The sequence below is a fragment of the Varroa jacobsoni genome, unplaced genomic scaffold (genome assembly GCF_002532875.2).
Source record: "Varroa jacobsoni isolate VJ856 unplaced genomic scaffold, vjacob_1.0 scaffold_694, whole genome shotgun sequence".
Taxonomy (NCBI): Eukaryota; Metazoa; Arthropoda; class Arachnida; order Mesostigmata; family Varroidae; genus Varroa; species Varroa jacobsoni.
Genome location: NW_019213596.1, coordinates 199,703 through 226,622, shown reverse-complemented (window position 1 = coordinate 226,622; position 26,920 = coordinate 199,703). Strand labels below are relative to the sequence as shown.

At 42.4% G+C, this 26,920-nt stretch overlaps 1 protein-coding gene across 1 annotated transcript in view; it reads right to left on the bottom strand.

Moving 5' to 3' along the window:
• The window catches only part of Vps13 (vacuolar protein sorting 13C), a gene marked incomplete at its 5' end in the record, with an annotated part of 47,709 nt that overhangs the window by 5,795 nt on the left and 14,994 nt on the right, over positions 1-26,920 (bottom strand). The window contains 25 exon segments of the mRNA XM_022837195.2: positions 1,023-1,515; positions 1,765-2,244; positions 2,420-2,734; positions 2,934-3,197; positions 3,464-3,745; positions 3,943-4,245; positions 5,956-6,024; positions 8,641-8,736; positions 9,676-9,777; positions 9,987-10,328; positions 10,498-11,054; positions 11,343-11,713; positions 11,923-12,234; positions 12,468-14,001; positions 15,299-16,104; positions 16,322-17,088; positions 17,295-17,571; positions 17,854-18,029; positions 18,140-18,320; positions 18,480-18,666; positions 20,527-20,665; positions 20,898-21,057; positions 21,244-21,481; positions 21,723-22,107; positions 22,331-22,515. Of these exon segments, the coding sequence (XP_022692930.1) occupies positions 1,023-1,515; positions 1,765-2,244; positions 2,420-2,734; positions 2,934-3,197; positions 3,464-3,745; positions 3,943-4,245; positions 5,956-6,024; positions 8,641-8,736; positions 9,676-9,777; positions 9,987-10,328; positions 10,498-11,054; positions 11,343-11,713; positions 11,923-12,234; positions 12,468-14,001; positions 15,299-16,104; positions 16,322-17,088; positions 17,295-17,571; positions 17,854-18,029; positions 18,140-18,320; positions 18,480-18,666; positions 20,527-20,665; positions 20,898-21,057; positions 21,244-21,481; positions 21,723-22,107; positions 22,331-22,515 (9,021 nt within the window).

Sequence of the window (26,920 nt, the reverse complement as noted above, 5' to 3'; positions counted from 1 at the left end):
CTTGCATGCCTAAAGGTGGCACTCAGAAATCTATGACTGACCGTAAACCTGACCAAGACAAAGGCGAAGGAGTTCGAGCGAGAAACAGGACAGCGGCCTCTAGTACCTCGCCCCTTACCGAGGTAGCCTCTTGCCTGTGTTACCCGGTTTATGTACGAGAGTTTCCTCTTCTTCGCGAATGGCAGTAGTTACCGCGCGTCAACGAAAAATGTGAAAAGACAGTACCGGTTGCACAGGCGACTATATATTCCTATCCCTTACCTCCTCGCAACAGCCCTCAGTTCATTTACCCTCGAAACTGCTTCGATCGCGACGTAAGAGATACGCAGTCTTACAGTCAGTAAGCTCGAATAATTGAATCGCATCAAAGCCTTTTTCCTCAAAAGAGTACTGGGATCTGTAGTGGTAACCTGAAATCTGAGCAAAAATCTATCAAAAACTTTTTCCAAAAAAAGCGATAGGAATTGTTTCGCTTCGGGTGCGACGAGGAACAATGAGCAGAAACGCAGGAACCAGCCAATAGACATATCGTCATTCGCCTTGCCGCAGGAGGACATTCTTCAACATATTAGGTTTTTGCAAGCCTGGCGATACACGTAGGTACTCCAGATACGAAGGAAGTTGTGATAGATACACCATACCGCCTGTTGATGCCTGGTATCGTCATATAGCAAATCTTTTAGATTTAGCGGATACACTTAACAAGGCTTGTATAACCCATAGCACGTCTTTTAATGGTTCTATATGCTCTTGTAAAACTATGTACTGTTGATTATTTTTTACGAAGTATTTGATTACGGCCAGCCAAGGTGGCTTGATTTTTTCAATTTGATTTGACTATTGTTATTAATAGTATTACTTTATATAACAAAGAATAAGCTCGTTGTTAGTTTTGGCAAACTTTAGTATCATTACAGTGGCTATCTGTAATCTAATTCTAATCCCTACTATGCCACAGGCATCGTTGCCCATGTTTATATCTTTAAAGCTCTTGTCTACGCCATATGCTGCACCAAATTTACCTTGAGCAAGACCTGCGATGAACTCCTCGGGTCCTTGGATGGCGCCCTGCAGGGGTTCGTAGAATAGGTCTCCCACTCCTGTCGTGATACCCATCAGGAGACCGACAGGGTTACCCATAACGTCGAGTCCAAGAATGACGACGTAGAACTGCTTGAGCGCCTGCTTCGTGTAGTGGGACGTAACGTCCCCAACGAGCTGACTTATCGTAAGGAAGTCATTTTTGCGCTCGAAATAGTCCAGTTTCAGTATGGCCCCCTGGATGTCAGCGAGATTGAAACCGAAGCTCTTCAACAATAATTTCACGCCTGAAAAAGCGCCCTCTGGCGGTGGTGGTGCCGATCCTCCGGCTTGCATGGAGAACGACAAGTGGATCTTCATAGGCGAGAGATGTAAGAAGTCGATGTAGTCACGCTGTCCTTGTACGGCGTGCACCGAGGCAATCTCCCTCAAAGGTGTCTTCGCGACAACCATATCGCGCTCTATTAGTTCGGCCTGCATAGACAACAAAGCTATCATAGTAAAAGCTCGGAAAATAATTCGAGCATAGTATTGATTTGAAGTATAATAATAAGCTGTAGATGTAGAGGACAACTATGGCGGTAACATCTACTCTGTACCGTGTGCGTAGCGTAAAGCATATAGTGCACATTCGTCTGTTTTCTGAATGTCGGTGCCATTGGCATGTGTTCCTACGGCAAAGCTATATATAGCTGGCATATGAACTCCATATCTAGCACTTACATAGCCTGTCTTCTTCTCGGAAAGCGTAGTGAACGCGAGGAGCGAGTTTACGAAGCACATATCGATACGAATGGCAAATTCTTGTATGAGTAATTTACAGTATTTGACTTGGCGAAGGTTACTGCCAGCGAACTGTCGCATGATGAACGACATCTCGATAAATGGTTTTGCAAGTTTCTGTTCGCCAACCGATCGCTTATAAACGACTGGCGACAGGATAACAGGAAATTGGCAGTCACGGATTTGGTTGTCGGTCTGAATTCGGTGGATTTTGAGGTGGAGGGCTTTCTGGTTTTCAGTCATTCGGACCAGCAGCCACAGACCTGGTCGATTGGTACGGCGGAGCGCTTTCGATTCCGGTGCTATGATTTCCATCTCATTGAAATCTACCCGGTATTTGCCGATTTTCACTGCAGACGAGATGGTTTCTTGTCCGACAGCTTTGACAATGTTCAGGTATTTCTGGTACTCGACCTCGAGCTGCAATCCATAATCGAAACCAGAATCACTTGCTGCTCATGGTAGGACACCCTTGTTGTGATAGAAACTATTCCAGATGATGTTTATTCTGATGAATTATTACTATTGAGATTTCTGCTTTCGCCAATGACTGTACACTTACTGACACCGTAGAGTACATGCGAATGAGTCTCACCTGGGTAGAAAGGTCCGTACTAAGAGTTTTGTACTTTTGCTTGTGTTTCGGCCGCGATTCCCAGTGCGCTCCAGATCCCGTAACAGATAAGTAAACGATTTCTCGCCGTATAGGATCATCATCAACAAGCGAAATGCCCATTCCATGAAATTCGACCTCAAGCTCCATTGTGCAGCGTTCCAAAGCACCGACCCGCTCGATTCGTGTGAAATGATGCTTGTCATTGCAGAAGTATAAGACGCGTTGTTTACCATCGAGAAATGAACCCCAGTAGAGTACTTTGTTGTTTGGAAGCTGAATGACTCCGTTGGCATCCTAAGAGAAACGATAACGCCATGTCCCTTGATTATTACAAGCCACGCTTAGTGGAATGGAAATGGAAAGCTATCATAATCAAAGTGTACCTTTAGCTAGAAAAATACATAGCCAATACGCTACGTACCGCACGCGCAGCATATTTCCAATGAGTCTGACCTATTTGTTCATTCATTCATTCATATCAATTGGTACAAACCGTTAACGGGCCGATTTTGCAGACGTCGTGCTCGCTGACCCAGCAACAAATCTGACGGTTTTCTGTGGGGTCTTCCCACGCATAGTGAACCGAATGGCCCACTTGCACACACTGGGCCGAAGCGCCGGTATACATCTGTTTCACGTATACGTTTTCATCCGTGTCGTTGACAAGGAGCACAGCGGAAAGGCCCTGTTCGTACTCGGAAAACGAAACGACGGTCGCGCTATCTTCGACTTGACACGTCATGAAAAGACCTCCATACTACATCATCGTTATTATTATTATTGTTGTTGTTGTTGTTGTTGTTGTTGTTCATCATACACCAAACGTATACGATCTGATTACGTTAAGCATGTCTAGCGTCCTGTTTACAGTACTAGCGAAAAAAGGTTCATTCACGTCCTTCATATCCGGGTTCAACATGTGAATTTGCAGGATACCTTTATTTGATTTTACAACCAGTGACTTCTAAGAATGTTGCCAAAATATATGACCAGGGACGAGTAGTTAATTCGCATAACACGTACCTTGTTGTCGAGCCTAAGCAGGACGGAGCTGCTTTCCTTAATAGAAAAGGGCACAGTGACCTCATTGGTGTGAGCGTACCTGACCACCAGTTCGAGTTTAGCAACTACGGTCGGCCATAAGGGAATACATTGCTTATTCTCGACTTTTAGCCATGGTGCCCCTTCAGTGTTCTCTTTAACCTCGATGGTGCCGAACTTCGAATTGTTCATTACCATATAAAAGGGCGTGAACGTTACGATTCGAGTCAAAGTCGTTGAGCTCAGTGAAATGCTCACGCTCAGCTGAAATAACACGGTTTCGTTTCGTAGTACGTTATTCCTAAAGCTACCGAAGCGACTTCCTAGAATCAATTCGGACGATAAATTTTTACCTAAATGACTGCGCGTAAATTTGAAATGTGCGTCACCCCGCCAGCTGGCCCTATCCGTAAGCTATAAGCTACTTTTCTACCCATGGACTATTTTTAGTAAATACTTACCGGATATATTTGATCCTTCTTGGCGCTCTTCGCCATCAACGTTCCCGACTGGCCAACTGCGTCCAAAGATGTCTTCGATGACCATTCCGAGTCGAAGATTCGTAGACACATTTTCTTCTTGGGTGCAAACATGTGTTTGGCTCCGAAGGTGAACAGCACTGGGTCCGGGTTATCTGCCCGGTGACAGATGCTCTCCTCGTTCGCCTGGAAAGGTTGCGTCACTTCGTGACTCACGGAGGTTGGAAGAATCCACGCGCAAATTTCCCTGAACCTCCCGCACGACTTTTCTCTTCGGATCTCAGGCTGATCACAAGGGAGCGTCATATAGAATGCGCAATATGGTATATGTAGTGAAGTTGGTCGTAAGCCGTGAAAATAACGAACGAGTTGATAAGACAACGCAGGGGTTAAGAAAAAGAAAAAGGGAGGACAGACTGCTCTGATTACCACATATATTTCGACAATGTTAGGCGCTACCTCATCACCGATTGTGTGGCTCCTAATTGTAACATAACATACACATACACATACATAAACAAAAATACCGCAACACTGATGCTGTACGTATCGATAACGAACGTAGGATCGAAAACGAAGATCGGTTAAAGTTGAAAGCTGTTGTACAGAGAGTATAAAACGGCACCCAGACCTAGGATACTGTATGTACTAATAAACTGTTGAAAATCACTTGGAGAGCTCATTTCAAAGGTAAAAGCGGAATTGAGTAACTGCAATAGAGAACTTGCTCGAGATATCTCGGCCAACTTTTCTATTCTGATTACGGTCCAATAATTTCTAATAATAGTAAAAAAATTTCGAAATTATTCCGATGCATAGTTCACTTCAAATGATGATTCGCACTATAGCCCTTGTTGTATGTTTAGGACAGCTTAACTATCCTGAGGGATACATGTATGGCGCTGGAGTCGCTTGAAGCTAATAACAGTACTTCATGTACGCTATGGTATATCTAATTCTTAAGACAGGTGCGAGCGCAAACACTATTGCACGAAACGAAAACATATGATCAGACAGTGCATATAGAGTAAACGCATATTAAACCTGAATGAACAGAATTCGGCCCTCATATATTGTTGGCCAACAGGCGTAGAAGGTTCGCGATTATTGAAAGCTCTGGCCGTCGCTAAGTGTCACCTATCGCTAAACATCTTAGACCATTTAGATATCCAGATTTGAAACGGTTCACAACACAGCTTCAAGCCAGTAACGTATTATATTTTGTCGGAAGTTCAGTATCTCATGCAAAACTGGGCGTGAGTACATAGACACGTAATAGATCCTTATAGTTAGGTATTCCGACTGTATTTATAACATTCACGTACAACGACTCTATATAGAAATAAGGTCTAGATTATAGACAACCAAAAATTAACGCTTAAAAGAAACACATGCGACGACAAGTAATCATATAAAATAATTCACAGCCGGTCAGCAATAAGGACCGATCGATAGGACTTGTGCTAATAGATTTGGAAGGAAGTGAATCAATTCTTCACATGAAATTACCTCACATTCTAAGCGCAATGTGCCACAAAAATACATGGACAAACACAAAATATGTCTGTTTCTCAAAATGTTGGGCAAAAAAGAATACGGTTTACACCGAACATCCGTTTTTTTCTCTGCCGTATTCCCAAGGCTGGCAAACTGTTGGCGTGGATTTCGACTTCGTGCATTCTGTGCCCACAATAAAGACAAAAAACCAGCCTCGTGTCCTTGGGTCAACGTATTCCTTTTCTCATATGCGCCGCAGTTGGCGCACAAAAAGTCCCCCCCATTTATCGATCACCATCAGCAGCAGACAAATGATGGGGGATAGCAATCTGATGAGAAAGCCGTTAGCCTAAATTGACATAGACAATACTTTTCACTACAGATCGTATCTGCGTTAGTTACTAGCGAAGATATCATTATTTGTGTATCGTTAAATCTGACGTAATTTATGTGCTTTTTCTTGTTTTATTGATTGCGTTGCAAGCTATTGTATAATACCTCTTCGAGTTCGTTGGCGCGAAAACACGAACAGCAAACGTTCGAGGCGGAAGAAGAAGGTGTGGCCATCTGCAACGCTCGGCTCTTTTAGATAGATGTTTAATATATGACTTTTAAATAGCTATATATTGTTATACAGATAACATCGCCTAACTAGAAAGCACACGAACATGTACAACGAAATCGTTAAAACAGAACAATAACGTAACCAATGAATTAAAAACAAAAAAAACTATTTCTACCCTATGGTATTGTGTTATTATTGAGATGGCTTGTTTTTTTTTCTAGGTTACATTACACGGCTCAGTCGTATCAGTAATGGTAGCTGGTGACAGTGATAAAGGTAGTCGAAATAAAGCGAAAGCTTAGCAGGGCTCTCATTAGTTCAACAGATAAAACATTACGCTTTACATTCACAGATAGACGATTCGTTTACGAAAAAAAGCACAACTGAAAAGGGTCGTCCTCTTATCTGCAAATAAAGCAAAAGATAGCTGGCGGTAACACTGAGGAGATAGGTCACGTGGGGAATCGTGCATAGAATTAGCAAAATAACAGGGGACCAATTATAAGCTCATAACTAATTACAGGATAGGAAACAACTCGCAACAATGAAAAAAGTGGCCTTTTCGGCCACAAGATGCCTGACATGTGCAGGCCAATCACCTATCGAAAAAGCTGTTTTTCGCCTTTGATAGTTCATTATGAGCATTTACTTTGAATATGGGTATAATGCAACATACATTACTGGTCAAACGTCTTCTTCAACAGAACAGCGAGCAGTAGCTATATTCTTTTGTGAACAGATTACCTTTGTGTTATTTTTCGAACAAACTGAATTATGCCCATGGTATGCAGTAGTAGTACTATAAAATCATGTACAACTTTACTGCAGTACACCATTTCACAGTAGGTGAAATGGTGATGCCTAAGAATAGGAAAAAAAAAACAGTAGTTATCCTAGCTTTTCAAAAACATACCATAAAATTAATAGTCATTACCTTTCTCACAGTGCGTTAAACACTTGTATCTAAAAGCGACCATGTGATATAGACAAGAGGACTTGGGCATGAGGAACTTTTTTACTCGGTAAGCTTGGATTGGATAACAATTGAGACGTACAATGCGTGGACACAGAGCAAAACAGAAACTTCAACCGGTAACAAGTGTTTGGACACACTGGAAACAAAGATAGCTATTACAGATGACAACTAATTAAATCATGGATTATGACCTAGTCACTGTAATCGTATTGCCTATTGCACGTTAATACTTCAACGAGGTTGGTTGTGCTTGAAAGCGCTTGAGCAAACCTGACTTCAATCGTTAATGCATTAGGCAGATGTAGGGATTCATGAGGCTAAAAGCAAATTCATTCCCCAAGTAATTCATCAATGTTGTCCTCTACTGAGGGATATAGGAAATGGACGAGTTCGGAGGGATGAGGAAAATTTCCGGTTAGCCGCACGGTGTCCGCACCGCACGAGATTAGACATCATCACTATAGCGTATCATTAAAGTTTCATGATCAAATTAGTTTCAACTTCACTTCCTTCCAAACTTGAGCAAACGTAGAACGTATCACAGAATATTATACGATGACATTTTAGATAATCCGAAACAACGTCGTGCAAGAGAAGAAAGCTTGTTTTTATGTATTTGAATATCGATTTTTTTTTTCGTCTTACCGAGGTAACAATTGCATAGAATTATGTGTAACTTACATATGTGAGTGTGCCCTTATAACAGTGTAAAATCATTGAACACAGAATTTCCGATATTTAATGCATTACTAGACAGGTACTACACGCGTCAGTCAACGTATTTAGTATAATATAATAATAATACATAAATACAAATAAATATCGTTACATTCAACGAAAACTTCGAATAGTCAGTGTAGATCCAGAGCGACTGTCTGTGGCCAGAAGCATTCGATTAGCGCATCTTAAGCAGCCACCAAGCGTGTCAAGGCTCAAGGCGTCTTTCATTCGCTTCATCAGACGGCCAACATCAGAATAGAAACGCATCTATACTAGAGCGAGCGATGAATGATATTGAATCTCTTACGGACGACTCAAGTTAAATACGGTATCAAGTTCAATAAATAAGCCTTAGAGTATTAGAAAGCAACTGACGACCGGCCTGGACCATTAATTCAATGGATAAATTAGTACGGCAGGCCTATAACTTCGTATTTTTCGACGATTGCTCGCTGCTTACACGCCTTAAAATTGCAGCAAGGTAAAACTAGGGGTAAATTCTAGGGAGACCTAAATCTCAGAAGCTATATTCACTTGTAGAACGTTCGGTGTATTTTAAAGCACTGAAAAACATGCTTCGTTCACGGACGCCGCTTTCGAAATTCAAACATTTTAATAAAAAGATAAACAACATATCTTTTTAGCATTTTTTTTTTATGCCTTCTCTGTGCTGTGATTCATTCTACATTTAAGAGGAGTCGAATTCGAGTCCGTTTACGGGGGCCGGCCCGGCGCGTGCAAGCAACCCAATCATGCCACTACACTCGGCTGTAGTTCAGTGTTTAAGTGAATTTGTGAGTACGAATCAAGTAATAAGAACAACAAAGAAATAATTGGCACGGTCCAGCGAGTCAAGCAAAACGAACAAGAATTGTTCGCCTGATCAGGCAGCAGCTTCAATCTCTAGTAACAACCAACTCACTTGTTTCTTGAGAGCTTTACTCGATGATGATGACGATGTCGATGAGGAGGACGACAATGACGGGACTGAGGCGTCGGCTTTCGAACCTTTTCCCTTCTGATCACGGTGTACCGCGAGCACATCCAGCATTGTATAGGAAGGTCATGTCATAAGGAAAGTGTCGATAATTTAAAGGTGATAACCAAAACAGCATCCGAGAAGCAGGAGCATTCGGACCCGTTCGGTAATGAATCAAATGCGGAATGGTTCGCCGAACAGACTGAGCCACGAATACGAGAGCGCGCCCGAAGGAGAACGAAGTAACCCGCTAGTGTATCTATTAAAAGGTACCTAAAGAGCGGACTGTATTTGATGGCATCGTTCTAGAGGGGAACGAAAATGAGCTAATTATGATATTGTTCCCCATTAGGAACCAAGACACAGCCGAAAGTACAAAAAATATGCTGTACTATTACCGAGGCACGTGCGTCTATACTCATATACACATATATAATATATATATATATATATATATATATATATGCTGCGCTATTTCGAGGCAGACTAATGGATCTACCTAATAGTTATACGCTTGTTGATTTCTTGCAATGGAAGCGTGTTTTCCGCGTATAGCTTTCATATCCGTCGACACAAACGATAGTTTGTGTATGTCAAGTACTTTGCACCTACGGTGCACGTTACCTAAACAGATACTCGTATATACGTTTCGTGTATCATTTGAAAAACTGCAGCGGTGCGAGTACTCTTTGGTTGTATGCACGGAATGGTCGTCTATCGTAATTCATGGTAAGTAAGATAAAATTGTATCTATATTATATGGCATAGAATCTAATTAATATAGTGGCCGATCTGATCAACTAAGATCAAAAGAAATTGATTGGAACCTTCGAGAAGCACCCACTTGAGACCAGGAGGTAACTCTTAAGCTTTATTCTCTGGATGCACTGCATCCAATAGCTATTTCTAGGCAAATAACGTTAAGTGAGCAAAAAGTAGTCATAACTGGGTAGGAAGTGTTCTGCTAGCTATACTCACCTTGTAAAAGAGGTCTGTCTGAGTCTTGTTCACCATCCAGAATGGACAATGTACCGATAACATAGTACTACCCTCTTTCCGTTCGCAGTGAAGTGCCAAATCCTGTAAAATAAGGTCATATTAATAACGAGTCAATTACATCGATCGATATATGCTTAGGTTGAATATGTACTAGGTAGTCAGTCGACAATTCTGTGATACATCAGAATTTATGACCTATTGATTTAGCTGCTTCTGCTATTTTTAGCTCGGTAAATATACGGAAATATCATGATCGTTTTTGCTGAAAGGATGATTGAAAACCTATTCACCAGCGTATTCCCCTGGTCAATTAAGTCTTTAAAGGTGATTGCTGTGAGTTCCTCCATTGTGTCATTGATAACGGTGGTACTGTGCCAGCGAACTTTTGCGTATTCCATACGAATGTTGAGCACATTCTGAGTTCTCTTGGCGTTCCACAGCTCCACTTCATCGCCGGATTTCAGGTCAAGGTGGACGTTGCTTTCTTTAAGATTGATGTCGATAGGAAACGGCAGCAGGTTGTTGATCATGACTGTCGGTGCCAATCGGAGTCTATAGAAAGTGCATTTCTCGCTTGGGCTATCCTCATGTGGTAGAGCTTCCGTTTGCGACATAACATTCATGTACAGTGACTGAAATGGCATACATTCATAGATCGCAGTTAATCTCCAAGGGCCATGTCAAATCGCGCACGCAGTGACGAGGTTCTTTATATAGGCATCATTTCGTCACTTTTAAGAATATTCCAAATATAATATTAAAATGGAATTCCGTAGCACTAATTTTCCTGTCACTACTTACCGCCTTGCTGGGGTCGGTAGCTTTGCAGATGATCAGCTGATCTAGACTCATGGCGCACTTCCAATTGAAAGCATCGTCGGCTATCTGGTAGCGATCGCCTGCTGGTTTGAAAAGGAGCTCGTTCTTGCAGGTGTACAATGCTGCTAGTGGTACATGTACTAACGACTTCGGTGCCACCGAGGCACAAAGTCGGCGCTCGTCATTTAACGTGTAATAGATGTCCATCGGAACGGAGAATGCGTTGAAGACTTCCACGATGGAATAAAGTGTCACAAGTCGCGCTCCGTAATGCGAGCTGACATCAACTACGTACGACCAGTCGTCGCCTGGATATGAGCGGAAAGGTATACGGATCACCCGTCGAGCTGTGTGATTCACATTTAGTTTGCGCTCGACCTCCGTCTCACCGAAGGTCATACGTACATTGAAGAATAACGTATCATCTTTTGACTGGTGCACGTCTTCCATATTGCTGTCCATGAGTAACGATAGTGAGTCGCCGCGATTCCGGAAATCGAGATGAAGCTTTTTATTGTCTGGGACCACGGAGTAATCATCTGTAGAATAGGGAACAATTCGTAATAACGACAGAAGACATCAAGTAAAAACTGTTTCAGAGGTCTTTTGGTAACTGGAACCTGAATGGTTATAAGGTAGTACAAAGTCAAGTTGATTTTTCATTCCGATTTATCATCCGGAACGTCGTTCGATTATGTTTTCCATTACTTGTGTTGTCCATCCGTATTTCGGCGATTGAATTACAATTGATGCAATAGTATGAGTCACGCAATTTTTATTAAAGACATAATTTTTTCTTTCATTTCATGTTCTAGTAGACGCCTTACCTTCGGTCGTAATAATCATGAAGTTCGATTTTTCCACATTGACTGTGAAATGTATTCCCAGCGAGTTCTTAACGCAGTAAGGCGCATCAACCTTTCGTGAGTCCAATACGTCCTCTTTTTTGTGCAGCGCCTGCGAAAATTCCCGGCCCAGGGATTGCAGTACCTGCAGAGCAGTCTTAGTCACCGTAAATTCAAGGCTGTCCTGACAGCATACGAGCACTTGATATAACGGCGGCAGCTGACTCGCGGGTTCTTCCTTATCCGCTAGGTCGGAATTTGACGCCGCGCGTACAGCCATTGTCATTTCCCAGGGCTTTCGACTTCCGCTCAAAGTTTCGACCGACTCAAGAAGCGGCTCCCATACGGCATGTCTGCATAAACAAGGTAAACAATAGAAATCAGAGGACGCCGCTCTATTAAAGCCTCACGAAAGGCACAACAGAAGGCCGTTGCACGCTTTGAAATCAGTAGAATTTTTTGAGAAGTTTTTTCTTCCTTCGTATAACTTGCAGGAGTAGAAACAGTGTACACTGTACATGCTAAAGTGCGCGGCTTGGCTTGCCGCTAACAGCCTGTTTACCTTTCGTTGTAGTAGAACACGACACAGTTGAGTACAGAGTCGAACTCCAAATTCGATGACCAGTTGCGAGCATCACCTTTTAGGCTCGAGTTCACGAGGAGCATTGGCATCGTCTGGGCCCCGGAGCCCTGTTCGATAGTTAACACAATTCGATCCATTGCGAAAGAAGCAGTCTGTTCCAGATTGGCCTCCGATAGCGCAAACGGGGGTTCTGTAGAGACTCCCGCTTCGCCACCTTTCTTCTTCATGGTGTACCACAAGCTTTTACCTTCGAGACGTTGTGGCATCCAAATCTTACGCGGGTCGAAAAATCTGTAAATACATGTTTTTTTTTTTTACTTTATCTGTCCTAATGACTGCGAAACATAACCCTGCAGTTATAGTTGAATGCAGTGGTGCCGTGCAATATCTAAACGAGTTGGATTCATAGAATTGTCAGCTGTTCACGTGACCCGTGTCTTACACACGACAATTCGCCATACACCCTCGAATACAATATAAAAAGCAATGCTTACACTTTAAAAGCAAGTGACAACCAAACTTACTCAGGGGGTTTATCCAGGGCAGCTTTGGCAGGCGCAGCACTAAGCGCCGATAAACTCGCGCTGACGATTTCGACAGCGGAAGGCGTCATGTGGATTTCAATCGGAGTAACATCGACTTTGACCTTTAAGCTTTTGTTGTCCTGATCGGCTTCGGCAGTAATGTCGCATCGCCGCAAGATTTCAGAACGCGCCCCACCGGAATCCAGTGACGAGACAAACATTTCAATGTCCTGTAGCTGAGCCGTAAAGTTTATTTTCACTTTGTCCTGCTTGATTCGAATATTGACCGAACTTTTGAAGATGATACAAGCCGAGGCGGGATTCTCGAGGTCGGCTACTAGCAGCACATCTGGTTGAACAATTTGCAGGACAACAGTGAACGGGACGGTCTTCTTTGGCGGCGCTCGGGTAACAGGCGGTCCCACACCACTCACTGCCGGTTGGATGCCACTTGGTGCGGTCCCAGCAGGGGCAGAACTGCCGACCCCAGCACTCCCAATGCTGAGTGCTGCACCCCCAGCCCGTTTCTGTCGAGCCTCATTTTTTTCGTGTTCAATCTCAGCGTTCACGTTGGCTTGATTAACTAGTTCGAGCAATGCCATATTTAGTGATGCGCTGTAAACGAAGCGCATTTTGGACACCTTGATAACGGTTGCAAATGCACCCGTGTTCTCAGCCTGATAGATGATGTCTACCATTTTCTCGCTGTCATCACCCTTCGTGATAAGTCGTCGCAGTCCGGCTCGTCGCGACACCTGACGGTCTTCAAGCAACAAGTTGACAAGAAACATGTTTACCCAGAAAGAATTGTCGTGGTTGAAATGACCGCAAAGTTTGAAGCCAGCAATGTTGAGCTCACAGAGTTCTTCGCTCTTCTCGATCGTTCGCCGAGTGTAAAGCTGTAGCTTAATCTCTTGCAATGTAAAGAAAATCTCCATGCGAACCAGTTTCTCCTCAGCGGCATTTTCGGCCGAACGTTTCGACACGGGCCTTGTAGTGACGTCTGCTTCTACAACTTGCTTCGTGCTCACCCCAACATCGCCCACTGTTACAGCATCTGAACAGCTTTGTGGCTTTACAGCAAGCGGTGCATGAGATTCAACTACTTCGGCTGCTTTGTAGCCGGGCGGGGTCTCACCGAAGTTCTCCCTAAGTGTTTTCATTAAGGCAGCGTAATCATCTTCGCTTACTTTAAAGCCGACTGACGGAATCGTACCCTTCATACGGAGTTCGGGCAATTGTTTGTGTGCAAACGCTGTAAGATTTCGTTGAACGTCAAGAATAAACGAGACTGGGTCCATTATAGAAAATTCCGAGTTAGCCACGCTTTCGCGTGATCGTTGTTTCAATTGGCAACGATACATTTTTAAGTTGTCAATGCTAATCTTGCTGTTTTCATAAAGCACTGGAGTGCTATCTGACGTCACTGCAGGTCCAGGCTGAAACGCGTTGCGGATACTTAGTACACCGAAATCCATCACAAGACAGCTCTGTGACTGAGAGCTCTGCGGCACGTAAATAACTGGAGCCTTAACTAGAACAAGGATATAACAAAGAAATTACCGTTACGGTTACCATAAAGTCTATTCAACTGAGATATAGCACATCACAATATTAACGCTTAAGTCGTGAAGAACGATGGACTTCAACCTTAGTGAGCCCTCACTCCGTCGCAAGAAGTTGGTCCCCTTTTTCTAAAAGCTATACTTTGACTCGATTAGAATCATTTGTGTTTTACATGCAGTACTTAAACTGTTAGGCATTATTTCAAACTTCAGCAGGAAACTAGGTAACGCGCGAATTCGAACTCGGGCCACCATGTGTCCCGAAGTTTAGCAGGAACAGGTTACTGGCAGGCAAGTTGCAGCGACCTATAACGGTGAAGATGGCTCGCCTTACAAATCGTGTATTCAGTGAAGGTTTTACTACTACGAAGACCGCGAGCTGTTGATGCCAGAAGTTCCGGGAAAACATTTTAAACTCAAATATTAGTATCGTAAAGGGCACCCAGTGCAAGTGAATAATGAGGAATTGAAAGCCGCGTACATTTATTAGTACTTAGATTTGGCCTATGTCAAAACACTATACTTGTTTATTTCGACCAAATTAACAAATCGGACAAAGGTATCGCAAGACCGGAGGAGGATTAAGAATAGACGTATAGACGCTTACTTTAAACGTTACAATGGTGCACCACTTTTGACAGAATTATGAATGGTGATGCAGAATCGTTCCCAACAACACCTAAGGGCAGTCACGTCTGCCGGTGGGTGCGACCCACACCGAGGAATACCACCCCAAAGCGAATGTGCAGTTGCAAAAGCTTGTGTTTTGTGTTCGGTGGTCTAGCGCAATTATTTACTACAGCTTCATGAAATTTCGATTTCGGCTTACGGGTTTCGTCCACAATTAAAAGCGATAATGAAACTCTACCTTGAACAGCCGAAATTAGTAGACCACTATTGCTCGACAATACTCAATTTCACATTATAAGCACCACATTGGCAAAAGTGCAAGAGGCGCTCTGTCATTCAGCGTACTCGCCAGATATTGTTCCTATAGATTTTCTCAAAATGTCGATCATTTCTAAACAGGAAGATCATAATCTCTGCATAATATGGAAATTGCCCTTCAAGCCTTGAACTCCAGATCCAACAAGGGTTGTCATACGGCTAAAAATCATAGATACTGGAAATAAAAAGCCTGTGAAAAAAAATCGAAAAGTCGGAATTTATTTTAACGTTTGATACTGAACGACCTGATATTAAGACCCAAAAATTTAATTTATACAAATTTACATAATCTGAAATATCCCAAGTGTTTACACTTACTCATGACATTGATGTCCATCTTGTAAGCTTTTGCGTAGGCCAGCTCAGCTGCTCCTTTTGCTGCCGCCGCAGCAGCGGCCGTTGCATCGGCAACTTTGTCCTTGGCCCCCTGAAACGAATCCAAAAACGACATCACATCCAAATGAAATTGCCAGAGAAACACGAAATGCATTTGGCCGATCGTTGCCTCAATTCCCATATCGACTCGGTTCATGTCGGTGTAACCCTCTGTTCCACTTTCTTCGAACATCGAAATCTTCGCATTGAGCACGTCATCGCCGGTGATAGAAATTATCTGTGGATGTTTCGACATTTGATTGGCGTCTGTCATATTTATCGACTTCAGAATGACGTGACTGACCATCTGACGTCGGGTCTGGTCAAGTCCGGCTTCAACACCGGTAACGTCCATTTGTGCTAGAAGACGCCCCGTGCGACAGAGGATAATTTTAAGTGCGGCCAGCGATGCAAATGCGCTGAACTGCACGACGGGTGGTTTCTTCGGCGCTTGCGAAGCGCACTTCTTTGTAGTAAGTTGCATCTGATTTTGGGCACTAGACACCGATTGTGAGGTGATTGATCCGACCATGGGGTTATTGCGGTCCGTAGGGTTGGCATTTACGGTTGGTGGCGCAGGTTGTCCTTCAAACAGCTGTTCCGTTAGATGGTTGGCAAAACTCATTAGTGACACCATTGCTTCTTTATGTAGCGCGAAAGTCATCTCTCCTACCGTACAGTTGACCGCTTTGAGCGTATTATGGAAACGAGTACGGAATTCTGGATGTTTGGGTTCCGCTTGGGTGTACCTGCAATTATTATTGTTAGAAACTGAACCACATATTGTATTGTTCGCATGTCGGCATTGACTATTATGCCATGCTGACTTAGTTGATGTGTCGTTACAATCCAGAGGGTGGTCGAATGGTCCTATACTTGTGCTAGATGACATCGCATTAGATATAGCTGCATATGTCTGTATTCTGTCTTCGTTTATCAGTCGATCAAACCAATGTAAATACTCACGTAATTTTTAACATATAACCGCTCCCTGGATCCACACTGCTCTCTAGAACTGGCAAAGGCTTTTCCGTCTGAGGTAATGTGTACTCCTGATGCGTCAGAGCGGTGTTTTTAAGGGTCACCACGCAGCTGAAGTCGAGCGGGTGAAGAATCATCACCGCACGCAATTCGTTTGTGGTGAACTCCAATAGGGGGCGCTCCGCACTACCTCGCGTCGTTACAACCTGAGTCACGTTGCAAGTGAAAGTAGTGATTTCAAAAACGAGGTCAACTATGACCTCTTCGTAAGTGTCCTGTGACCGCTTCGTCTGGTCGTCCTTGTCCTTCTGTGCTATCGCAACATTCTGGGCTTGTCGATCGAGAATAACCTGTGCGCTCCCAATAGTCTGTTGAGACGCCGGATTATTTCCCCCGTCTTCGAGCAATGTACCCTGCCCAATTTCCTTTAGCTTTCCATGAGTTGGTGGCGAAACAGGTTTCGGTTCACCACTTGTCGACTGAAGGATCTTCAACAGGTTTACAACCTTCTCATCAGAGAGGGTGACGGTCAAGTCAGGCAGCCTTCCAGACACTTTTACTTTCGGTATCCGTTTCTCATCCGGAAGGAAGCAGATGTCGACGTTCACATCAAGAGAGGTTGGGTGCAGTACGTGCGTTCCCTCAACATTATTCTTTACGCATTGCCGCCATATTTCAGATGCTGGCACCACTCGAATCTCAGCCGCGCTCAATGTTAGTCGCATCTTATCATAGGCCTTGTTGAAGAGAGCCTGCAAAGCCACAAAGAGGATAAAAAATAATATTGATTATGAATATTTTTTCTATGCCAATGATGCTGAATAGGAGCCACGTATGAATATTATAACAAGCGAACAAACATGACTATAAGCTAATATGGAAGAAAAGTGATTTCTGATGCGAAAGTAAATTGATATCTTGGCCAATCTTGGTGGCTTGAGTAAAACGATTATCATACCGCGAGAACTTCTTTTTCACTGCTGCCCGCTTTGACCATTTCTTGAAGAGACGGAGCATCCTTGTTGCGGGGCAAACTTCGTATTATTAGCTGACCCATACTGAGAACTAGGACATTTTTCGTGTCATCAATTTTGCCCCCTTCATAGATCAGGATATATGACGGCTTCACTTGGACGAGAAGATCAAGGGAGGGCTTGTTGTCAATTGCATGTTGCAATCCCGTGGCTGACATCACCTTGAGGCTTTTTAAACCTGAAGCTGCCGTACTTTGAATACTAAAATATGGCGGGTACACATCGTTAATTATAGTCAACCTGGATAGGGCTTACTGGGTTCGAACGCAGTTGCATTATAGCTAATGCGAATTCTTTAATATTTTGGAACACGTATAAGCTTACGATTGCTTGTTAACGACAAAAACCTCTATACTTGCCGCTCGAGATATAACTATTCTAAAAGACCTTTCATTACTGAGACGCACTACGTACCTACTTCACTATCTGCCACACGCGTTTCTACCCTCGGAAGTAGACAAAAAAACCCTTGAAAACACGTACTTGTCAATGGAGACTGTGTTCGGAGGTTTGAAGATGTCCACGACAGCATCAAACGATCGCACGTCGTAAAACATTTCGACGGGTTCAGCGAACACTCGGACCCAATGGTCACATCCGCCTTGCAACGGATTCTTCTCGAAGGTCACATCCAAAAGATGCTTTTTTTCGGCTTCAGTCTAGAAAACGAACAACGAGTAAGTTATACGACAACGTACAGCGTGACGATGAACGCTAACTGTAAGCATTATTTGAAAGACGCCAACATTTAATATGTTTCCATACTTACACAAGCCTTTTGGTTGTTATCTGATGTTAGGAGCGTTCGTCTCTTCGAAGTGTCGCTCGGAAAACTCTCGATCATGAACGCTTCAATCTTGGCACCCACCTTCAGCGCATCGCCCTTGGGCCTCATCTCTATAGATGAAGACACTTCTTTCAGGGTTGTCTGCATCACTACTTCCTTAGGCCTATAGCACAAAGCAAGCGAGAATATATGAGGCTCTGTATTCGTGGCTTAAGGCGTCCTAAGCTGTATTTATGGGACAATTAATGTATCGGAAACGTTTAAAACCAATCTGATCGCATAGTTATTAACTACTAGAGTATAAGTTCCCTAAAAAATTCACCTTCTACTGTCGTCCGACACAATAATGTTGAGGGTTCGGAGGAGAAAGTTGAGCTTCTTGTCGACAAAGTAGATTGGATAATCAGCCGGCACCTGATTTTCGTTGTAGTCAATAGCGGCGTAGAGTTTCTTTTTCTCTTCCGCGGTCATCTTCTTTTGGAAGCTCGAGACAATTTCGTTTCCCCCTCCTACTTCATCGTCGACGGAACGATATCGAGGTAAATTTGTTCAGATAAAATAACGAACGCCGTGTACTTTAGAGAATGCGCTTTCAATCAATAGTTAGGATGAGAGAAAAGCAAAGAGCACTGAAATTGTATTAGTTGAATAAAACCCAGCGTTGATCAACATATTATTGCTAACGTTCAGGAGGCAACAACTTGCAACGCGTTATAGGCAATTAGTTTTATCTGAAATTGTGACATATAAATGAAAATTTACTTAAATTTACACATACGTGACTGCATACACTCAAAAATGTACACACAGTTAATTGGTATATGTACCGTGAAAGTATTTAAGAAAGAGCAGCTTGAATCATTTCTCAGAGTCCTTTAGCTTTCCACCTCTAATTTAAGTAAAGGTAAATCCAAGCCGGTAGATACTTGTCTAGCTCGAGGCACTAATTTATTGATTACACGCAAAAAGACAACTCTGAAAGCGAATATGGACAAGAATGACGAAGAAAAATGATCTCCTTTTCGGGGCCAGCTCATGCCAGCGACAAGCGGAACCGTCATCATAGTAAATGTAAAACAAAGAGATTGACGTTGTAATAATGCTACGCGGATCGGCAGCGCTGTCCCTACGCGAACTGTTGATAAGCCAAGCGAAACGAGCAAACATTCAGCGAAATTCTACCCAGTCCCATGTAGTTTAGAATTAAGGCTTTTCTATTTTGTAGGTCCTAATATGCCAGTTCTCCATTGAGCACTGACGTTATTCATTAAGCACATCCTCAACGTTATTTTACTCATAATCCAATGGTAAACACAGTTATATCCAGCCGCTGTTTAATACAAATTGCGGATCTCCCAAATGTGTATTTTTGATTAAACGATATACAAGATCACTGGTCCTATTCTGTACCTACCTATCTTCCCTAACTTTATGAAGGGATGCATTTACCTAAAGTTCATCGAATTGCGCACGCGAACAAAAAGACCTGTAGAAAACGCAGCTAACAGAGCCTTTATAGGTTCTTGTGGTGATTGCGTTTATAGTAACCTAATCCAAGGATGAACTAAAATGTGGCCCAAATCAAAGAAATCTCGAACGTGCAAAGAATCGAATGCTTAACGTTGATGCATTAGATCGATACATGTGCATGTATATACATACATACAGTAGAATTTTTGAAAAATACTTAGTAAGCTCTTACTAACCATCCTGCTTCACTCTTTTCTTGCGTTTAACAAGGTCCGCTTTAAGAACCTTGACACGATTCTTGCCAAAAAGAACTTTCTGATTAATTGCGACAGCGCTACCTTTCGAGCCCTTGGAGCTATTTCCCCGCCTTTTGATTTGATCAATACCCATTGGAGGTTTTGACGGCTGCTTGGTCTTTGAGGACGCACTTCTATCTGCCGTCGAACGACTAGTCGGCGTGGATTCAACAATTTTTATTTTTCTAGGCATCGCCTTTGATAAATGAGATCGTTCCGAATTTTTACTGCCAGATTTGTTTGATGCTCCGCGTCGAGTGGTCATAAATTTTTTACTAGTAGAAAAGCTTGTTTCTTTCAAACGCCGCTTGCGCACTTTTATTGCTGATGCTTCGTTCGCCTTGCTATTCTGTTTTTCAGGAAGCCCACTATCAAATAAACCTTGTGATTTACTAGTCAGCGGTTTGCGTGACCCTGGTAGTTTTTTTTGTTCACTAGAACTTGAACTTTTTTTGCTACCAGCCTCCATGAACTTATTATCCCGTTTATGCAGCTTCATTTTATTGGCCAAATTGGCTGGACCATCCCGTTTGCCTTGTGGCTTCGCCGATTTAACTGACTTGCTTGATTCAGCTGCTAAACTGCTAGATACCTCAGACTTACCCTCCTGTTTGCTAGCGCCGCCCCACCAGCCGCTCAACCAGCCCTTCTTGGGCTCGGGCTTCGGTAGTTTTTCGACCTCGAACTCAGCTTGACGTCTAGCCAAGATGATGTTGAACAGATCTAACTCCTCTTCAAGTCTCTGGACAGCCAGGGAGAAAGCAGTCACGTTACGCACTTAATGACAATGTCTGCACTAATTATATCTTGCTATAATTGAATAACAATGCAACCAGTGTGAGCATTATCAACTATTGACGGTAGTTCTGAGCGGGTCCCTAGCGCACATGAAATGAAGTTACGGAAAATGATATACGCTCTTATGGCGTTGGATCTAGTTAAGGTTTCTAGCTGGAAAACGTTTGCCTAATTACCTTTAATCTGTCCGACTCTTTTTTCGTCTGCAGTTTGTTCTTGTACTCTTCACAATATTCCTTTACTTTACGAATATGTCCCAACAGGTAGTCGAGGTTCCACTGTCGTCGTCTAGGCCTAATATGTTCCTCCAGGATAGCGTTATAGGCAAAATGCCACCTGCGATAATCCAGCGCGATAAACCAATTATATGGAAAGGATTTAGGAAGATCACAATTTGTTGCTAGAGTATCGAACGTACTATTTATTTAATTCCACTAGAATGAGAAGAATTACCGCAGCAAATCAATTGATATAATCTGGGTCTTTGGATTTATGCTAATGCTTGTATTCTGGGCCCCCCACCATTTCTTAGCGTTTTTATGCACGGGTACTTGTGGGTGGTATTTGCGGAACTTGTCGGCTAACCACATGCGATTCATCGAGTCGACCAGCGCCACAATATCGTGATATTGGTATTTTGCCATAGCGATAGATATATCTTCGACGAGTATATCAACCGTTGTTGACGGCATCTGATAGTGGTTCAACTCAGGCTTCTGATTGATTTTCATACGTGCCGTAGATGTAATTGGTCCCACCACTGTAATTAACAAGCATCGACGATGTTTTATGAGTAAAATGGTGACTCATCGACCGATCAAATCGTTTATATATGCAGATTCAGATTGCGGGATAGTAAGTTTATGAAGAATGAATATCTGCACCAGTCATTAAATTGGATAGCTGCTTTATCTAAAACTAGTTATGTTTCCAATAAGAACTTTCACTGATAATGCATATTGACGTCGCATTACGTCGACTTGCGTCTTAATGTTGCTTACTGTATCCGAAATCGAGCGGTTTGAAGTTTTCGCGTGCGATCGTATTAACCAGCTCAGCCATAATCTCCCTTGAACTGAGGTGCGCGATAAGCCTGACCCTCGAGTTCCAGTAGAATGAGAAACTATCTAGCGTAATGAGTTTGTGGAATATATGTTGAGCCCGATTGACCATCTGTGGCTGCCAGTTCTCATCCGTCGTCTCGAAGTTCAGTCGGTTGAGCGTTACTCCAACGCAGAATGGCCTTGCGGCATTGCTGAAGTTATCCTCGTATCTCAAGTGAATGTTTGAAATTTTCACCTGGAGGTTTTTGACGACCTGGGCAGCGATTTTCTCTACAAGCGTATCTTCTTTCTCTTTCTTTACAGGGTTCTTCATCTCTCGTTCCTGCGGAATAATTATCATGAATAAATATATCTAGTCAACAACTAGTGACTTCTTAAATGGGCCTCATGGCTATACGTTACAACAGATGAATAACCTTTATCATTATTATTAATGTTCACAAGCAATTTAGAGCTCATTTCTACAAAAAACGTGAGTTTATCCGATAACAAACTGAGAACTTGATGAGTTAACAGATATCAGCGTCTAGCAATCGCACAGATACCTTGATCTTCATCTCCTCGTTGGCTGCGAGAGAACGCTGTTTGGCATCCTGAGCTGCACGGAACTCCTTGGCCGCGTCGTAACGCGCCCCAGACGAGGGAACAATGACAGCGTAGACCCCATCGATAGTGGCGACCACTGGTGATCCGTAAAGGTCTTTCCATGGTATCTTTAGAGTGAGCTTCTCTGCAACAATAAATTTCGAAACGTACGAATTAATTGAATGACTCTTTAAAGGCAGTATATGGCACGAGCAAACAAATGGTTACTGTCACTACGATACCAATAAGACCATCAGTCAGACTGGAATGCTAAATTGTCCTTAAGAGTTTTTCGAAGTTTGATTGTTACTTTATATAGTTGATAAGTACACACAGTTAGGTAGATACACTCTTTCGTTTTTTAAACAAGTTTTTAAACAAACTGTATACCTTAAAGATTACTCATTTTGTCCACTCATAATTCTACAAACAATTTTTAGTTCGGTAGAAAGAAGCCGATCGAGTAACAATGCAAGCCAATTGTTACCTAACAAGCTGTTTTGCAATTTCAATATATTTACTATAATTTGATAATATTTGTGCTAGAGGCGTGCATAGTCGGTCATTTGTGATTCACTGCGCAGGATACAGACTGCAGCTAAATTTTAAAGCATAGGATTTCCCGATATGTCTTTTTGGCCCGTAGGGCCAGTTATATTATTTACATACAGTTGAGTGCTTCCTTTTTAAAGCGTTAGCATCAGAGATTTTCACTGGTTTGCCGATTCGCCCCTGCCTTCATATTGTGTACCCGAAGCAGGTATCAATGGCCTATGTAATAATTTATCATAGAGGCTGCAGTCATAGAATGTCTATCGTGAAAAATGCGAAATGGAAGCTCTTGAAATGCGTTTTTAAAATATAGCCTATGATGTTTTGCGAAATAGGAAGTGTTGAAGACTACTAACCCTAACTTGCCCCTATTAGCCTCTTGCTACGAGACAAACGATAACCAGTAGCTAACCTAGAATTACGAAAGAAGCCAAATTCATAATAAAACTTTCCGAAAATCAGTTACGCTATCTCTACGTGTTATGGTGCTCGTTTGCCAGCTTGCGGCAAACGATAGGTTGGCAAACAAATCGTGGTCATAATATTGTATAGGCTACTAGCCCATTTAAGTTCAAAAGCGATGTCTAAATCTAACAACACGCTCCCGCAATCCTTCAGTCAATATCAAAGAACCATGCGTTTCGCATGTTGGAAAGGCGATGTTTTAGTGAAAAGGAGTTGCTCACAAAAACATATGTTCGCTATATAAGTTGATGTCCACGTAAAAACGATTCGTTTAAGTTAAATTCTCGCTTATTTTTCTTTGGAACTGATCTATATGAATTGTGAGTAATAAATGGTAGGTGACTGTTGACGTGCTAAAAGTGTAATATGTATGGACCCATATTCGAATATGCCGTTTTCATCCTTAAAACAGATGCTTTATACATTCCAGTTCACTTTAGTTGAATTGAAAGTACGTCTTAAACAGGCCGTGTAATCTAAAGTTCGTTTACGAAATTAACGACGATACAGGTGAGCTAAGGTATCTGATCCGGTCGACATCCTGAACAATCTGCAGGTTGGTACAAAAAACTGATCTAGAAGATGACCGGACTTTCCTACTTAATTTGCTGCCTTTGTCTAATCTGACCGAATCTCTCGATCGCCGGTTAACTATTAGGTTATACGCACACCTCACTAACAAATTTGATATCATAACAACGGCAGCTGTTGCTGTTGTTTAACGTTAACGAGATACAAGTGCTTCATATTGAATTCACGTGAATTGTACCAAACTCCGGTTACGCATAAGAATGACAGTAAAAGAGAGAGAGCGGCCAGCCAGCTTCAAGAATCAGTCAACCTGTCGTCAACCCACTGATCGTAGTGAGTACTCAGCTTATAGAATACGGCTTAGCTTCAGAAAAAAGCTTAACATTACTCCTTACAATGATCGATTCGTACCATCATGGTCGCACTTTTACTAAAATGAACGGCGGAGTCACCGCAAAACCAAGGTACCATTAGAACGCGAAGGCAATATACAATCGCGTGCCACCCACTCAATACGCTAGGTGAGTAATTAATAACTATACCGAACAGCTAAGCCGGTCCGGACAGTAACAACACTAATGGCTGTCAGCAAGAGGCGACATTCGGAAGTCGGTACCGCGGACTTGTGAATCTTTTGGAGGGAAGGAAGGTTATCGCGAGAAAAATTGCCGCCCCTAAACTAGGACTTCTCGGGCCTTTAACACTTGACGCAATCTTGCTAGTGTTATCGTCAATGGCATATGAGTGGAACGAGAGACCGTCAGTCAGAGAAGACTAGAAAAACAGCACAGATGTATGTAGTAGGAACTCTCTGAACTAGAACCTTAACGTCACGAAGAACCTTAGCGAGAACGCGTAGAACTCTTCGCTTATCTCCTTTACTTCCCAGCTGTTGCGGTCTAGCTCATACATAATCAGCTATAGCAAAAAGGAGTGCATTGCAGATCTCCGTTGCGAGCTCGAGAGCAGGATTTTCACGTGGCCGTACGGGCCCACACTGCTAGTGGCCTCAACTAGCTTCTACACAAGAGAGTTAGACGACAAAGTATCAACAATTATAGCGAACGAAAGTGAGCATATGGCGAATCTGCAACATATCGCACACTAGGAGCGGCGAATTTTCTTAAAGACTGGCAGTCGAATAAAAAGTGGGTTAACGGGCAGAGTTTAGTAGAACTATTTACAGTTTTCCACAAGTTAAGCTGTAACGTTTCTGGGAAGAAAGTTTGCGTTGCCAGTGCGGTGTTGAGAAATCGTTTTGCAAAGCTCTAAGGTAAACTCGAATGTTCTTGGCCTAAAGCTTCGACAATTATTGATTGAAAGGCACTAGAGACTATCTCAAGGAGATACAATCTCCCTCTAAGCGTCAAACTGCTATCACAAAAAATAGTGTTGGCAGACAATAAAATTCCCGAATAGGCTATTTTTGTTTTTTCTTTGTGCTACAGTACAGTAGATATTTCACATTTATAGGTAGACTCTACTATAACTATAGTTCCTTAAAAGGCAATCAGATGTCAAAGTTTCGAGTACGGGATAGACAGTGCTTAATATCAACGGTTTTTCGGTAACCTGTTATGGTTACTTTTAGGGTGCCTATTCGAAATGTTAATGTGTGGTGCTAAAAATTAATAAATAAATTGTTTATCTTCATAATTTTTCAAGATAATGCTGGATTTTGGTAATATATATAAGCCCCCTGTAAACCTACGCATTGTTCAGCTATCAAAATCATAACGATGTTCTTATTAGTGGTTAGCTCTATTTTTAACTTTTTTTTAGCTATAACATGTATAGATCTACAATGAAGAAAGAGACCGAATAGCTAGCTACAAGAAAAACATCTTTTTGTCTGTTTCCTAAAACAAAAATACGCTCTTACTAACTAATATAGTTCACTTTATCAATATTTCCTCGACAATTCCTCGTCTCAATAGGCGATTATTATCTATTTATTTATTTGATGAGTGCACGTAAAAACATCGGACACGAAGTTCACCTCGTAGTTTCAATTCCTACCCAAGCCCAGTTCTGGGGTTTATATTGATGCAGTGTAGACGAATACATTTACAGCATCCATTGAGCGTCGTCAAACAGTTCTTAAATGGAAGATAGTGTTCCTTCTTGAGGCGTTCTTCAACTGCGGCTGCCTTTGACTAGCCACGATTGGAAAAACCTGGTCGCATGACGGCGACGCCCTCATTCGAAGTACCGCCAATATTCGAATCAATTCCGACCCTTCTTTTTACTACGTCTAGATCGAGAGGTGAAACGGGTCGCGGCCTTGGAGAGATGGCAAATGTATTTGTTGATTTATTGGCCATTTCAACCATTATGGGAACCATTAACAGTCGAAACTGATAGCGAAATGCGAACAATTGAACTAAGCAGCACTCCAAAGTGAAAAACATGCAAATAATTGGTATACGAGTAGCTATAAAAGCCATAAAACGATGTTATATTGGCTCCAAATTGGCACATTGGTTATATTGGCAACGCTTAACAACCTGGTCAATGACTCATGCCTAAACTGCAGATGATCGAATCGTTCTACCCTATCTGCTGTAACAATATATAGGCATAGTAATGATCACAAACTTGCGTTATCATAACGTAGCTTTGTCCACCCGCAACGTCCACACAGATAGTATATACGTATGTCATAGAGGGATATCCATCTAGTTGCAATCAATTTCAAAATAGCTCCATTTAATACATATGAAATTCTATTTAAATAAAATTAAGATCGGCTTGCTTGGGTTTCATCACGACGCTCAATGTGTGCCATTTCATAGTGGCGCCTATTTCTTCTTCAAATCTATCTTATAGTCGTCCGTAGATACATTTGCTTTCTGGGTACCTAAATAAATAAATATAAGTGAAGCGGATTGAATCTGGACTATTTCACGTTATCCCACTTTCCGAAGCGATCCTTCAATAACGCAACGATGTTGTCAGCCATCCTGCTTATCCTTGCTCACGGTGGCATATTTTTCTGCAGA